The sequence below is a fragment of the Homalodisca vitripennis genome, chromosome 5, assembly GCF_021130785.1.
Source record: "Homalodisca vitripennis isolate AUS2020 chromosome 5, UT_GWSS_2.1, whole genome shotgun sequence".
NCBI lineage: Eukaryota > Metazoa > Arthropoda > Insecta > Hemiptera > Cicadellidae > Homalodisca > Homalodisca vitripennis.
In genome coordinates this window covers 67412827-67429741 of record NC_060211.1, presented here as the reverse complement: position 1 = coordinate 67429741, position 16915 = coordinate 67412827, and the positions used below count along the sequence as shown (strand labels likewise).

General features: G+C 31.3%; 1 protein-coding gene across 2 annotated transcripts; it reads right to left on the bottom strand.

Annotated features, from left to right (window-relative positions):
* Positions 1-5453: 5453 nt before the first annotated feature.
* Positions 5454-16761, bottom strand: LOC124362324. 2 transcript variants are annotated; one of them, XM_046816733.1, is made up of 8 exons: positions 16660-16761; positions 15420-15570; positions 14149-14315; positions 13031-13220; positions 11278-11367; positions 10867-11013; positions 7637-7994; positions 5454-5677 (listed from the first exon to the last, which is right to left on the bottom strand). In XM_046816733.1, exons 1-8 carry the CDS (start codon positions 16721-16723, stop codon positions 5600-5602), a joined length of 1245 nt encoding a protein of 414 aa, XP_046672689.1. In that variant the 5' UTR covers positions 16724-16761; the 3' UTR covers positions 5454-5599. The 2 variants fall into 2 exon arrangements, with proteins under 2 accessions (XP_046672689.1, XP_046672688.1); XM_046816732.1 differs by lacking the exon at positions 11278-11367 and having other exon boundaries at positions 10867-11103.
* Positions 16762-16915: the final 154 nt, after the last annotated feature.

The window sequence follows — 16915 nt, the reverse complement described above, 5'->3', positions numbered from 1 at the left end:
GTTTTCAAGTTACTATCCCCCTAACAATTGTTAGCTACTTGATAACTTGATAGGTGGTTTTTGAAGTTTGACTAAATAATTAACAAAAAACATTTAAAAATTCTGCATAGTAGCTGTTATAATAGTCATAAACACTTTTTATTGTCTGTAAAATTTACAGATCAGTAATATGAAATTATAACATCAATGGGTGTTTTGAAGAATTTAAATGACTTGAAATTGAAATATGTGCCCTTAAATATCTGTAATGGCATATCCTTACCAGAAAATTGATTTGTTACTCTTCAAAACTGTGCAACAGATGTAACAAATTATTCACATCTTTATATTTATTATTTACGTTTTCTGGTAAACTACGTGTTTTAATACATACGTTACGTATTATAATTTACATAAAGGGGCTGTTTTCAAAATAATTACACTTGGTAAATGAGCGGTAAAGTAAATACACATTGTGTACCTTTCATACATTTTGTATTAATGCTCCAATTTACTATTAAAATTGTATTTAAAGTACTAATAATGAATCGTTAAAATTTATCTCTATAAAGTGGTAAATAAGCGTTCTAAATTATAAACCCTGAATTAACACATAATCTTTGTAACAGAAACAAAACAGGGACGAAAACTATATTTTGGAATTAGTTCAGTTTATGAACTCTTTTGACCAGCAGCAGGCTTGGTTCCCTTCTTCAGTGCAGTAGAAGACAAAAGGTTTCGGGTTTACAAAATTATTCATTATGGAATTTGTGAAATTACCACTTTAATCTAAATTACTCATACAGCATTCTCAATGTATTTAGCTTCAAACAAATATTAAGTTTTAATCATATATGAAAACCTATATACAAATCAAGATACAATCATTTTGTTATTCGTACAAAAGCTAAAACTACATTAAATATATAATTTTACACATGTCCCAGCAGTGGTGGGAGGACTATAGTCAATGTGAATGTTGGGTTCACCTCCAGTTCATCTTCCTGTTAGTGCAACGTCTTCAATATGACGCCATTATAGACTTGAACCCTGGAATATGAAGTCATATTCGTTTGAAGAGATAAAAAAAGGCGGCAACGAAGTAGCCGATTTAGATACATTACACAGACTATATATTAGAGTGTAATCTAGACGAAAAGGCATCATCATTGTCTCATTAGGTGCACGCTAGACGGTGAACTGGAGCTTAACTCAACATTCAAATCAAACCAACCGTTCTTACCATAGCTCACCTAGATTTTAAAATTACAATCATTAATTTGAGATTGTAACAGTCCACACCAGTCTCTGTTACTGATGCTGGCTAGCTCAGGGGAAAGGGGGGATAAGTTGTTCCAAGTCCTAGGCGAAGTCCACAACAACGACGAAAAATGTTCAATATTTATTTTGGGGCGCCACCTTGTTTTGGAAGGAGACTCCAGGGACTGTAACAAGGAACCAGTCCTTTCCAGGTTCCGGGACTTCACCAGGGTAAGCAGGTGTAGGGACCCAAGAGAATTACCAAAGGTCGATGAACCGTTTACAATAAAAGTTAAATTTAATTGTGAGAATACGAATATATTTATAAATTTAGTAACTAGGAAAATGTTTGGTGTGACTCCAACTATATTAATATAACTATAAATTTAAGCTGTGAAGACGGGAAAACGCAAGACTACAGAACTTTACAGACTCGAGTTTATTGCAATAATTCCCGTAAAGGGCAAAAACGTATCCTATATCATTTTATAACAGTTACAGACAGTATTGCCTCTAATCTGCGCTACAGTGAAACAAAAAAAACAACTCCATATATATAACCAAGACTATTACTGATATAACCACACAGACTTAGATAAGATACCTTAAGATAATTAAACCCTTCTTACAATACAGATATATAATTAAACATTTAACATAAACCAACTTAACTACCTAAAGACAGTAAAAGAGTAATAATTGATGCAACTCTTATTTGTGGAGTCCCAGGCGCTGAGTATCCTCCGAGAGGTATATCGAGAGGAATGGTCCCCGTCTCGAAGAGGAATACAGTATAACCTGAGAGATCACCAAAAAATTTGTAAGTCACTCACCAGAAGACGACAAGTCCACGCCCGATAACTTCAACGAAGTCGACCGAACCGAGAGGAAGCACACGACCGCGGGTGAACCGGATGTGCGGTACGGCAGTGTCGGTCGGTACGGCACGGCAGACAAACAGGCGGGTGCCGGCAACAGCAACTCGGAGAGCGCAGCAACAGTGGGACTAACAGATTATCCTCAGTCCAGCAGCCACGATCAGACTCCAGGGAATAAAACCCTGCACAATGTAAAAAGATGATAGCCCAGCTCGTTAAATTACTTACAACACAACGTATTCAAAGTTTTTAACTACACTGAATATTAAATACAATAACGAAAGCACCATAACGAATAATAATTCAAGACAACAGTAAAATACATATTTTATAAGTAACAGTCACAGCATCTTTACGGGATTGCAACATCAATTACAGTTACTAAAAGGTACAAGTATCAGAGCGGAAATAGTTTTGTGACTAAAAATGGAGTGCTTTTGGACTAAATTGCTTTTAGTATTTACTAAGTTTAGCACTATTACTGCCTGTATTATTAATTATTTTCAAAGAAACAGTATTATTAAAATACTAATCAATCACACATTGCACAGTGCAATACCAATACTAGATACTAAAGATAATATAGGTATATATATTATTTTAGAGGAAATTACTATGTTACTGAGCGAGCAAACTTTAAATTTAGTGACATAGAAAATAAGCTTAGAATACACAATAAATTATTATTTACAAATATTTTTCATGGTGACACATAGCCTTGTGACATGACGACATTGATTTACAAGACATAAAAATTATAAATTGGTTTAATCAAATTAGCATTAATAATTATTTAATTAATTAAGCTTTCATTCAAAGTGGTTTTATAGTTTATCTTGTTTAACATCTACTGTACGACAACCGTTAAATACATTACATTAACACAACAACTCTGAATAGGTTCCTAATCCTCCTGTTACAACGATCGTATAACTAAAATTACTTAATTAATTTATCTCAACCAATGATAACTTAATGAAAGTTCTCTATATTTGAAACAAGTAGTGAACTATATGTCTACTTTCATCTGAGCATTTACCTAAGTTGCACACTGTACTTGGACATGACTATACTTTAAATGTATTGTTAAATAAGAGTGCTATTGTATACTACTAATTTAGATGGCATGTATACTAAACATAAAACAGATTTAGTTTTATTTATTTATTTGTAATTACTATATAATTAATTAGGTTAGACAAACATTTTTGTAATTATCATGACTGATTAATTGTATTCATTATGATTTCTTTATAACATTTGAAATGGATTTTATACTAGAAGTAAAATGAATTATTACAACCATGATGAATTATTTTTAACCTACTGAAGTAGGGCAGTTACATGAAGTAATGGGAGGCTTTCAGTAAAATAATAAAATTATATGAACAGAAACTATCTTTTCTACATTTTGGCGATCAAGATAAAATTATCTAATATTTATTGGGCTTTAAATTGCTTAGGCCACAATGGGAAAATATTATAACATCCATAATTAACAAGGCAACGTACATAATCATTAATAATTTACATACAGAAATCAACAATTCTATTATATAAATGAATTTTTTTCACCTTTATGAAATTATTGGGATATATTTTGTGAATATATAGTTATCTTTTCCAGACATGAAAATATTTTCGGCAACGCCACGAGGTGACGCTTCCGCCTACTACGGCCAATCGACCCTTTACTCAAAATATTACTGATACTTTAATTATGGTTGGGGCTTGAATTTATAAAATCGGTAATGGATATTCTGTCCATGATTATACATATTATTAATAAGGACACCTGCTTACCTCTAAAATGTTCTTCTGAAAACCAAAGTAATCCACCGTAGTGTAGAGGGTTCATCTAGTGTCCGATGTCGTATCATCAATGCCCAGAAGCCACTAGAATGTTCCTTACTGGTAAGCATGTCTAAACAGGGATGCCGCTATCAATCTACCAATGTCAATATCACTATCAACAGCCTGCCCTACCGGTAAACAGCTGTTGATCTACTGTTAGCAGTAGCCGATGTCCTTCACTCGCTAAAATGAATTTCTCCTGCGCCCTTATGGTAGGTTAGGCAAAATGCAACACTTCCAGGCTTGAGTATTTCGTCCAAACGTTAAAGGCTAGCTCTTTAACTAGATATTCTAATGAGGTGATCAGGCTCATTTGGGAACATATACTAAATCAAGTAGAAAGCATGTTACAAGATGTAATGGCAATACTTGGAGATAAAGAAGTACGTCACTTAATTCATGCTAATATTCTATTACTTTGACTCATATATGCTCATATTTCCAATATATAATTCCAACAAAATACCAACGGCTTACAAAGTCCTCTAAATATTAAATTCATAACGATTAATCTATTCACAATGAATTCAATTTAAGACTTGAATTCATCCTGAAATCGTCAGGAACCGTTTGGAGCAGGAGAATCATCACCATACGAAGTTACATAACTTTTATTACGTACAATAACAATTCAACCTGTTGCAAGCCAGGAGCTAATTCTTCAAAACCAAAAAAGAGTTTTATTTACATTATTAAAACTAAATTTCTTAACTTCTGAACAATTCATTAACTTTCAATAGCGTATTACTAAGTTTTAACAAATAGTATTATATTACAGCTGATTAAGGTTTCCTCATTTAGAAATACTTCACAAAATCTCTTGCTTCAAACCATGTTACTTCCTATTGATAAAAGAACCATTGAATTAACTTCTAAATTCGTTATAAGTCTAAAATTTAAACTTAGCTATGACAGATTCAATTAATACTGTAATACGTGTTTCTTCATGTAAAATAATAATGCAAAATCTATTATAACGATTCTTTATTTTTACTTTTGAGTATAAGACCTTTCATTAATGAAAGTAAAAAACTTTTTACAGAGAAACAATACAAATCCTTTCATACAAAGTTTTAATTCAGTCTATTCTGAATTATCATTATTTACCTCTGTTTTAAAACATTAAACATTTATTAATCAAAGGTTATTAATTTACTCTTAGATATCAGGCTCATAAAACGTGTTGGGATTTTGAATCCGAAAGAGTTTGAAAAATTACTTTCATCAGCAAAATTACCATTTCAATAGGTAAAAGCATTTATTGATAATTAGTTTCCGTAATCACAACCTTATATGGCACTTACAAAATGCATTTTCGTTTTTAGGGTACAGTTTATTTGTTCTTACCTGATTTTCTGGCTATAAATATCAAAGTCTGATACCTAAATAGCTTTAATAATATTTATAACTAATTATAATTATCAACTAATATTGTTTGTATATTTGAGATGCGTTAGGTTGTTTTAAATAAAACCCATAAAAGGTAATTAAATAATTTATTTTATGCAATACAGTAATATTAATCGTACTACATATGTTTCATTGCTAACTAATCAGTTTGATTAATATTAGTGGATATTACTCATAGCATTAATGTGTAATTCCTCTTCAGTATCTTTACGAATAGTTCACTTGATTTCTTTTAAATTATTGGATTTTGGGGGTTTTTGTAGATCCGGATGGACTAATTTCATGTGTTGAACAACCTGTAAAAATAACATTTTATACTTTTCTAATATAATGAACGAATAAATAAACCTATGAAATTAAAAAAACATAGTTGAACATTTATAAAAACTATATCCAAGTGAAATAACATAAGGTCACAAGGAATTGTCTTTGTGATCACACTCTCAAAGAAAGATTGGAATCCTCTGCTTACTATTTTCAATGAGAAGAAAAATAGCATAGTGATCTACAAGAGTATTTTCCTTTCAATGAATCCACAAGAAATAGCTTTAATGTAGCTGGTTAAAGCAGAGTATATTAAAAAAATAATATTCAATAAGAGTTTATTCACTTATACAAACAAAGGACCACATTTAAATAAATAAAATTCAGAAATTTTGAAATGTGTCCACTTCAATAACCTTTCTTCTGAAATTTGACAATATAATACAGATTTTATTTCATATGGGTCTAACCATTATATCTATAACAAACTATTTCTGAAAGGCGTGGCTTTATATTTTATTTATATTAATTTACTAAACTAGCAACGGGCATTTCTAATGTATTAGAAACGTATATATATATATATATATATATATAATATTGTTACAATAATAAATATTGGATGGTGATAATACGTCTAAGTAAATAAATGTATCAAACTATACCGTAGAAGTTAAACTTGTTCAAGATATTTAGTAGACTATTTTTAACCCATTACCCGAAAACTGATTTACTTTTATTTAAGATTTTAACATTGCACTTAACAATTGAATTGTAAATTAACCCAATCTTGAATGGCCTATTAAACGCAACTTAATGAATAAAATTATTAATGTATTTTTTGCAAGATATCTCGTCCGAGGAATGAGTTTTATCATAGTATATCATACAATCATAAAACAGTACGTGATATGTGGCAGCATGATTGTCTGTCTGAAAAATATCTCGATAATAAAGTGAGCCACAGATTTTAAATGTTACACGCTGCACCGGGTGTGGCATAATACTACATTAATATTGACTTTTAAAATTGTAGTCACGTTCATTACTAAAATTTCATACCAAGTTATTTTTCAAGGTAACAATGCATGCTTAAACCTGATATAGCGTGTAAAAAAGGAGACGTGAATTGTGTCCCATTGGCACATGTTAAGTGGGGTTCCTGTGCTAATTGGTTTGGGAAACTCATCTTACAAATTATGTGCAAGCCTTTGCGATATTAAGACCAACTTCGTTTAAGTTTACTATCAACGGATTCCGGACATAGCTCAACGGAAAGTTCTTTGCAAATTTAAGGCACCCACCTCCCTTTTAAGGCCATTTGCTAAGCTAGGTGTGAGGGAGGCTGGAAAAGAGCTGCCTCATTTTCATCCAAGATGACATGAAATATTTTGTGTGCGCTATGGTATCCTCGTGGTATCTCGAGAGTATAGTATACCATCTACTCATAGTATCTCGACAGGAGGCAGCCCTTTCTCATAACCGTACTTTTAAATATCCTGTCTCCCCGGTAGCAAGCACAAAGGTCCTTTCAGGACAAAGTTTAATGACGACAAAGAAGAGAACAAAGAAACAAATTTATATTAGGTCATGTTGGGGGCAGGGTAATGTATTCATGTAGGATCCGGAGGTATTTAAGTTGTTTAATGTTGTAATATTCCCCTTACTGTTCTCATTCTAATATATCCCTTTACGTTTATATGCTTAGTAATGTTAGAACTGCCCTGTTGAGTACTGAGAAAAAGGTGGAGAGGATTCTAAATTCTTCTAAAAGTATTCGATGAATAGATTGAATTAACTGAATTAATTGAATACAGCCATATATTCAGTAGGATGAAATAGCGTTGAGTTCAAAATGTGTCAATAATCCTTGAAGTATGGGTAAAATGCAATACTTAATTAAACATTACGAAAGGTTACTTATTCAGCCTAATCATTAAAATGAATGTTATTCTTTGTAAAAGATATTCCAATTCTGGAACCACACGTACCACTCTAAAGGCCTTCACGAACATCTTTTCAGTAAAATTTCCTGGATTCATCTTGAAAAGCGTATACTCTGTTGCTCCATTACTGCACAGAAATAGTTGGCCCCCGAAAATACCAATGCTGAAGGAAGGCGTGGAGTCAGCAATGTTGATTGGCTGTTGAAGCTTTAGTCCATTGTAGTCTGTGATGATCAATGATGATAGCATCCGGCTGTAGTATGATACGTAGTAGATTTGTTGACGCTCCAAGTCCAGAGTCATTGTTAGTACAAACTCAGAATCGTCACTGATGCTTGACTGGAAATTCTTTCCTGACAAGTCAGCAGTTTCAATTACTCTATCTCTAATCCAAAAAAGCTTCCTGAAAATATCATTAAGTTAATAATTCATTAAAAATAAATCAAATTAAATCACGAAACGTGTTGCTAAGCGGTCATCTTGAGAACGGCTTCACCAATTTGTCTAACTCTATTCTTTCACATCCTATTAGAAAAACTACCTGAAATATTGAGGAGCTCACAAAAAAATATTCTATAAACTAATAAATGAATTACAAAAATGAGTTTTATTTAAACTGACATTACAACAGCTGTTCTAACTTTCAGCTAGTATTTGACAAAATGGATGAAACATCGGTTTACATTTAAATGTTATAAAATACTACGCATAAAGCGCTTTATTAGTAATGTAATTCAGATTGCCAATAATAAGTAAATATCTAAATTTTACTCCATATTGACAAGTTTGAAACATCTAATGCATTGTAAACACTATTTAAACACAGTTAAAAAAAACCAAGCTTACTGAACAAAGCTGTGAATGTTTACCCAAACTGATGGGCTTCCTTGAAATTGTGATTTAGCATTTTAATATTGGGTTATGGAAAACCAGATAAATTATCACTAACCTTAACAATTCATTTTTTCCCAGATTATAGTTCTAAAAATATCAAGACTTCTATGACGCAAAACTATATAACCGATATTTTGGAATGCATGATCTTAGAAAGGATTTCCCCCCAAAGGATTATTTTGGCTTTTCATTTCTACTTATTTATGTATAATTTCTTTATCGGGACAAGGCTATTTCGACTATGGCAATGGAAATATTTTAGATCAAAAATATAATGCGAAAGCCGAAAGTAGACGATTTAAAATGTAAAAAATGTAGTCGAAAGTAAAAATGTAAACGGCCGGAATTATACACCTTTTAATCGAAGTAATCTTCTTTTTCCTACGTATATCATATTTTTTCTTCGTCGGGACAACAAGGCAAACTATACTATAGTACTGGATATATGTCGACCAGAAGTATATGATAAGGGCTAGATGTAAACGTATTTTTACCAAAGCAGTCTTTCGAGCCCTATGTGTACTTGTACACTACTGTATAAGTAGTTTATTGATCGGGGTAACCAAACAAACTAAGCTGTTGGAAATATAGTTATTTTGAACCAGGAATCCTCCTAAACATGATTTAAGAATCACGTTAACCTCTGATAATCTTAACCATGAATATTTAAATCATATCTACCTAATGTGTAGATTTAAAAAACATTCAAAGAACTCCATCATAAGTACTTTTACTTAGTAGTATAAGGACTTTTGAAAATTTCGAATGAAGCCGCGAGCAACAACTATTAAAAATAAAAGTTAGTTATTCAGTTTACACAATTAATTTAAATGCTTGTAAAAACGTTTATAATTATTAAGTGAGATTTAACTAAGAGTAAAAGAAGTCTAATAAGATAGGGTGAGATATTATTCCAAAAAACTTATTACAATTCAAACAGATCCACTGTGAACTTCTCAACCAACGATATTTCTTTCACAAGATGTATTATTATTGAACTAAGCATGAATATTCCATTCCAACAACTTTGAGCTTTTTTTGTAAATCATCTCCTATCAACAAGTAATATATACTCCGGATTCGACGGTTAAGTAATTTATTTATTAATTATTGTGTTTTTTAGTCCAATTTAATGAATACACTATATCTTTTTAACCCTAATTTATCAAGTATTGTGGTTATTTTTGAATCTGTATACTCTGGTATAGTCTTTATAAAAAACTTAAAATTAAACAAATAAAAATACAAGTTCACCTTTATATCCTCCGTACCTTTTTTATAATTTGGCTCAACTCAATGAGATTATCAGAGAATAATGTTTTAACCTGTCGTTTTTTTATGTCTTACATTAATTTATTTTAGTTTTAAACTCTATATTGCAATTATAAATCAAAAATATGGATTTAATATAAATAGATATAGAATTCTGATAGTCTGAAAAATGCAAACGTATAAACTTTTTGTGCTCATCCCAGAAATAGAACAGCTTGGCGCAAAGGTTATATAACCACTTAAATTTTTTCTTCAATTTCTTTAAAAATTGTAGGAAAAAAAATAAAAAATTTTACACATTTTGCCAGGGATACGGATGATGAGGAATTATCTCCACTTATTATAGGCAGGACATTTCCTAACAGGAATAGCCTTCTTTTCTCTTAACAGCAAGATGAGATTCTAATCTTAAATACAAACCTTATATTACGACGTTAACAATTGTTTTTTTATTTAAGTGCAAAGCTCTATTTTTAAATTATTATTTATTACACATTTTTTAAATAATAGAAGGTAGGCTTATTTTTCGCTTTTAGACAGTGTATATAAATTCACCAAAAAAATCCATCTTTTTTACCCATAATTTTATTTTTATTTCCGAAAAGTGTTTGTGGAAATTATAGGAAAAAATAAAATAAAAGTTGTACACGTTTAATACAGGTACACACACAAATAAGTATAACTGACAGACAATAAATAAGTAACTAAGTAAATAAGTTACTGTAAGTAGTTGTCTGTTTGTTTACAGTTCATCAATGTATAATCAACACCCAGAACTTTGATCTGAACAAGTCAGATTGTTACTAATCGAAACTGACTTTTGAATAAAATCAACATAGTGACAGCTAGTTTTAACGTTTCAAAACTGACATTGAAGAAAACACCCAAAAATGAATTGACTGAGGTTGATCAAACTTTTTATTAACCATATATAAAATAACTTTTATATTTAATAAGTATGTTCTGGTAATTTATTTAAATCTAGAATTAATTTTTTAAAGATATATCAATAAATCTAGTATTGTCACTATCTATTTTGAGACTAGATATACGCAAGTCTGTTTCGCTGCGAAAATGTGTTGTATAAAAGTAAAAACAAATTTGTGTACCTTTCGTATGGATCTACTTCCATGCATTGAACTGTACCATTCGTTTGTATCTTCAGCAAGGTCGTTGCATTGCCTCCGTCAAGGTCTACATATTTTACAGAGTAGTTACTGTGATCTCGACTTGCCCAATAGATAGTATCATGAAACCAATCAACAGCAAAACTAGCTATCGGAAAATCATCTTTAATCACAGTAGGGCCAGTTGAGTTGGCATTACTGTTTGGAGTCAACGTTGACCTTAAAATCAGAAAAGCAGTTTATATTATTTATTCATTAAACCAATCAACAGCAAAACTTGCTATCGGGAAATCATCTTTAATCGCAGTAGGGCCAGTTGAGTTGGCATTACTGTTCGGAGTCAATGTTGACCTTAAAATCAGAAAAGCAGTTTATATTATTTATTAATTAAACCAATCAACAGCAAAACTAGCTATCGGAAAATCATCTTTAATCACAGTAGGGCCAGTTGAGTTGGCATTACTGTTCGGAGTCAATGTTGACCTTAAAATCAGAAAAGCAGTTTATATTATTTATTCATTAAACCAATCAACAGCAAAACTAGCTATCGGAAAATCATCTTTAATCATAGTAGGGCCAGTTGAGTTGGCATTACTGTTCGGAGTCAATGTTGACCTTAAAATCAGAAAAGCAGTTTATATTATTTATTCATTAAACCAATCAACAGCAAAACTTGCTATCGGGAAATCATCTTTAATCACAGTAGGGCCAGTTGAATTGGCATTACTGTTCGGAGTCAATGTTGACCTTAAAATCAGAAAAGCAGTTTATATTATTTATTCATTAAACCAATCAACAGCAAAACTAGCTATCGGAAAACCATCTTTAATCACAGTAGGGCCAGTTGAGTTGGCATTACTGTTCGGAGTCAATGTTGACCTTAAAATCAGAAAAGCAGTTTATATTATTTATTCATTAAACCAATAAGCAGCAATACTTCTTATCGGGAAAACGCATACAATCACAGTAGATCCATTTAAGGTGGTATTACTGCTCAGAGTCAATATTGTCCTGAAAATCAGAAAATACAGCTTTTATTATTCATAAAACCAAATTAATAAGAAAACTTGCTATCGAGAAAAAGTCTTTACACAAAGTAGGGCCAATTGAGGTTACATTACTGTCCGGAGTCATCGTTGACCTGAAATCAGAAAATACTTCTTCTATTATTCATAAATTGAGACACTTATTTTTAACTACACATAATAAATAATTTTAAAAATGTATTAAGATACGCTGCCCAATATTATTGATGTAGTGGGGATTACGAATTAATTCTACTTCTTTATATTTCACAGACCCACCATAAGGGGGGTAACTGTACACAGCTAAACTGCATGATGGTTAATTTCTTGTTTCTAATTGTTTAATATGCTTTATGACGTCTTCTCTACAAATCTTTATATACTTTAACGATAAGAAAACCATTTCTGATGTATGTTATTGAAGATTTCCATCAAAACAACTAATCGTTTCTTGAGATTGATAGGAAAGACATATACATACAAATGTATGTAAAGTATTTTGATTGATAAATTGTTTCACATAATATATACGTCAACTTATCTTTACCTACTTAAAATCAACAGTGAGATGATTAGGAAAATTAAAATTTAATCAACATCAATCGATAAGACCAAAAGCTACTATTTAGGTTAAAATAATAATTTTCAGTAACTTTTGCTTAAAATATGTGCTGAAATGAGTGAATTTTACGTGTCTATTTTTCGGTATAAGATCAAATAAGTTACCTTTGAACTAGTTATTAACACGTGTGATACTCTCACACATCGACCCCCTCCGTCCCGTCCATCAAACCAACGCGGGGAAGAACAATTTCATTATTGAATGGAAATTATCTATTATTTCACGAATGTCAAGGTTGTGTGCTTATTCAATTCCATTTTTTCAACTGACTATATGGAAACTTTTCTCTGTATAAAAACTAACAAAAACACAAGCCGTTTGATTCCAAACTATTAATCATGCCTTTGAAAACCCCGTCCACGGTTTTCCTTCGTTTAAAACTTTCTCTTCAAAAAATAAGAAAGAAAAATGGTTTAAGTATATTTCTTATGAAGCTAAGATTCCTCCTATAAACTAGCACTTTAAAAATATTAAAAGAGATTCTCTGAGGACAACTCACTTGTAGATTTTCCCATCGGCCAGTGCAAAACCAAGATTTTTGGCATAGTGATAGTCAACCTCGTCTGATGAGAAATCGTTTAAGGTATCGGCACTCATCAAGGTATCATATTTGTGCAAGTCAGGTGACCTGTAGAGTCTGACGCCTTCAGGTGCTGTCCCCAGCAGAAAACTGATATTGTAATCAACCACTGCAAACACATAGGGAAGCATTATCATGCTTGAATTGAACAAAGGTAGTTCCTTCGTCATAAAAGAAGTAACTAAGCTATATGTTGAGCGTTAAAAAAATAAAAATATAAAACATAGAAGTCTCATAGTTCCAGCTCAATTCGACGCAACGGCCAGACCTATTACTACCAATAATGAGATCTAGTAATAACAATTCTGCAACAACAAAGCCATCACTGGTGTTGTAGTTCACTGAGAGTTCACTGATTCTAATCAATAATCTTAGTGTGAATTTTAGCTTAGGAATTTATACGGTAATAGGTATAGTTAGGGACTGTATATAAATCAATTTTAGATTATAGTGTAACTATATAAAATTATATCATCTCAATAATTTCTGTTACTGTATACCATGATATTTCTATGATTAAATACTTCAAAATATTTTACTTGATTGCAGAGCGTATCATTTAATATGTTTTATGTTTTGGACGATTTGCTTGAGCTATGTTATATTCTTTAGGGATTGTTAAAGGAAAGTTTATTTTGTTAATGTATGTGGTGGATATTTGCCTTGGTTTGTTGGTATATAAGGTCGAATGGTCAGTAGTAAAATCTCAAATGGCCTTCGATACAAGATTACACAACCAAGATCAAGGTAACAAGTAAACTAAGAGAACTACAATTTTTTAAAGTGTATACCAAACCATACATGTAAATGATTTTGATCTAGTTATACAGTGTCTGGGATAGCATTAGGACTTCTACAGGTAAGTTTGTGGCTCTCATCGACAACTGATGGTAAAAATAAGTCATAACGAGGAATAATTAGATAACCTTTAAATATACACCTTATTCTAAAATTATCGCATTTAATCTAAAAAGTAACATGGGAGAGATTGTTTTCATTAATGAATAAGAAAGTAAAAAAATACCGTTTATACTTACTTGTTGGTTTTAATGTCGGGAAATTATCGTACAGAGACATGACATTTTCCCCACCACAGGTTCTGTTTGCTCTCGGTTTGTCCTGACCACAGGAAATGTTACACAAGGTGTCGTCCTTTCTCTCCGAATTCTCAGCTATGCCATCTCCACAGTAGCAAAAGTTTCCACTGTTGTCAAGTAGAGAGTTAACAAATTACATTTACTTCCCCTCAATTAAAAAACACGTATTAATTTTTTATACATCTTATAATGTTGCAATGATTTAGACGTAAAGCTATATAAATGGAAGGAACATGTAACTGAAAAACTACAGCTTTCATTATTTTGAGTATTATTAAAATATTGAAAGTGGATTATTTCATCGTCTTCATAAAATATGTTTGATTTGCTGAAAGTCAATGAAAACTGTCACTCAAAGGATGGGAAATATTTTATTTTGTATATGTATTTACCATGTCTGTCCGTGTGGTATTTAGAGAACTAACTGACCTAAAAACTTGAAATTTAACATGAAGCCTTATTTCTACATGGCAACTTCGAGTTTGAAGTTGGTGCATGTTACACAATGGGAGTTACCGAACTTTTGTAAGTTGATTTTGTTTAATGAATGAAGTACATTAAAATTTGAGATTATTCTGAATAATCCATAAAAACATTTAAAACCAAAAAAGCTGCTGCATGCGTCTTAATTATATATTTAAATGAGATAGCTCCCATAATATTTTACTAAAAATTAGGAACTAAAACAACATGAAATTTATCATTACTTTTTTGGGGAAAGCTATTGCCCATTTTCCTGCAGCCGGTCTTAAGTTAGATTTCATAGGAGTGTTCAAATTATAATAAAAGCTCCGTGAATTCGGATGGTACTAAAACGCAGAGTGCGCTGAAATCAAACCTTGTCACGGACTTTTAGCAAAACTTTTGTTCTTTTTACTCTGCGAGTAAAAGACTTCACATGTTTAAGATCCTATATAACTGAAATCAATCTGTTTACAAACTATTCTGCAATTTTATCGTTACCATCAGGGTATATATGAGAAAAATTTTAAAATATACACTTACGCTTAGCCAAATCCCATAGAAGAACTCGGTGTTGTATTTTTAGAAACGGACTCAACGCAAAATTTCAAGTCTATTAGTCAGCTTGTTTTCCATATATCATGTGGACAGAGCTAGACAGAGAGACAGAAATTAAATTCCAGCCCTTGAGTGATAGGGTGTGCTAACGCACAGCCAAAATAAATACTAAATTACACGATCACGTTTACCTTTTATGAATCCCAGCTTTTCGGGTGTTTAGAGCTGCACAATAGTTGACACACTTATCCAAATCCAAACCATAGAAATACTTGTGAAGTTTTGAGAGTACAGAGTGGGCGACATCGAAACACCCAACATATCGAAGTTCATCACCAGTACCTAAGTTGTAAATTCTCTCATGAATGGCGTATATCACTGTTTTCTGGATTTAATCAAATAATAATCTATAAGAATTGTGCGATAACCTTGCCTTATCAGCGTCTAGGCGACATATCAAATAAAACTGTTTTACCAGCAATTCTTTATCAAGAAGTAGTTCATATGATTTCTAAAAATCATAATCAATTAAATATTTTAAAATCACACTTCTTTACACGAAACGTCTGAGAACTTGTCAACATTTTGAATCACTCAGAATATTTTTTTTATCAGACATTTATTACGTTACATTATTACAAACAACACTTCACAAAACATGTACATAAATTATATTTTGAATCGTTTGAAGAATATATTTCTTAAGTATTTGATTCTTTGAAGTCTACAGTGAACAAGAATCTTTTTATTCTAATCTAGATAGTTTGTTTTAGAATCTTTCAGTCGTTATAAAAGTACCTATTTTTAGTTTAATACAGTTTATTTGGATTTTTTAATCTCAAATAAAATAGCATCTATAAATATTTATAAGTAAAATATGTTTGGTAAATTTGGATTGTCTCTTTGATTTTTATGACAAATATATACAATATCGTAATGTAATATTTAACAAACAAGTACTTTCTTAAAGAGTTGTTTCTAATATTTTGTTGAACATTTCATCTAGGGAACTGAAAGTTTAAAAACTTGAAAAAAGCGATAACACACCAACATAACACATCAGAAAAAACTGTGAGTCATATTTGATCAAATTTGGCCATTTCAACAAAACCAACTGTGTTAAGACAAAAATGTTACAAATGTTAAGAAAACTGTATAAATATTTTTGTACTTAATTCAAAAATTTAACATTCTAAACCGGTCTTACTATTTGAGACTAGCAAGACCAATCAATACACGTTTACAGATTAAATGTTTTAATGTGTCTTTTTATCCTGGTGGGTTTAAAACAAGTAACACGATTATCAACAGTAGATTGAAAATTAAACCGCAACTTTTTTATTGCACTCATTCTCTAAAGGTATGTGAACATTTCGAAAGAGTTTAGTATTTATTCTTTAATATTTGTAATAAATATAAATAAATTTATACCTGATACAAATAAGAACACCGAGAACGTAAGCAATGTGAAAGACAGCTGTTTGTAATAGTCCATCTCTGTATACTACCATTCTACTCAGCAACCAAGCTTTATTTGTAATTTTATTATGGTATTCTGAAGATAAAGGAATCAAAGGTTATTGATAAAGTGTACAATGTCACTTGGTAAAACCCTTTCACGAAAAATATGATCACTATTTGTGGAATACTATCAGACCTCTAAGTCTTCCTGTAAAACTGCTTCGCG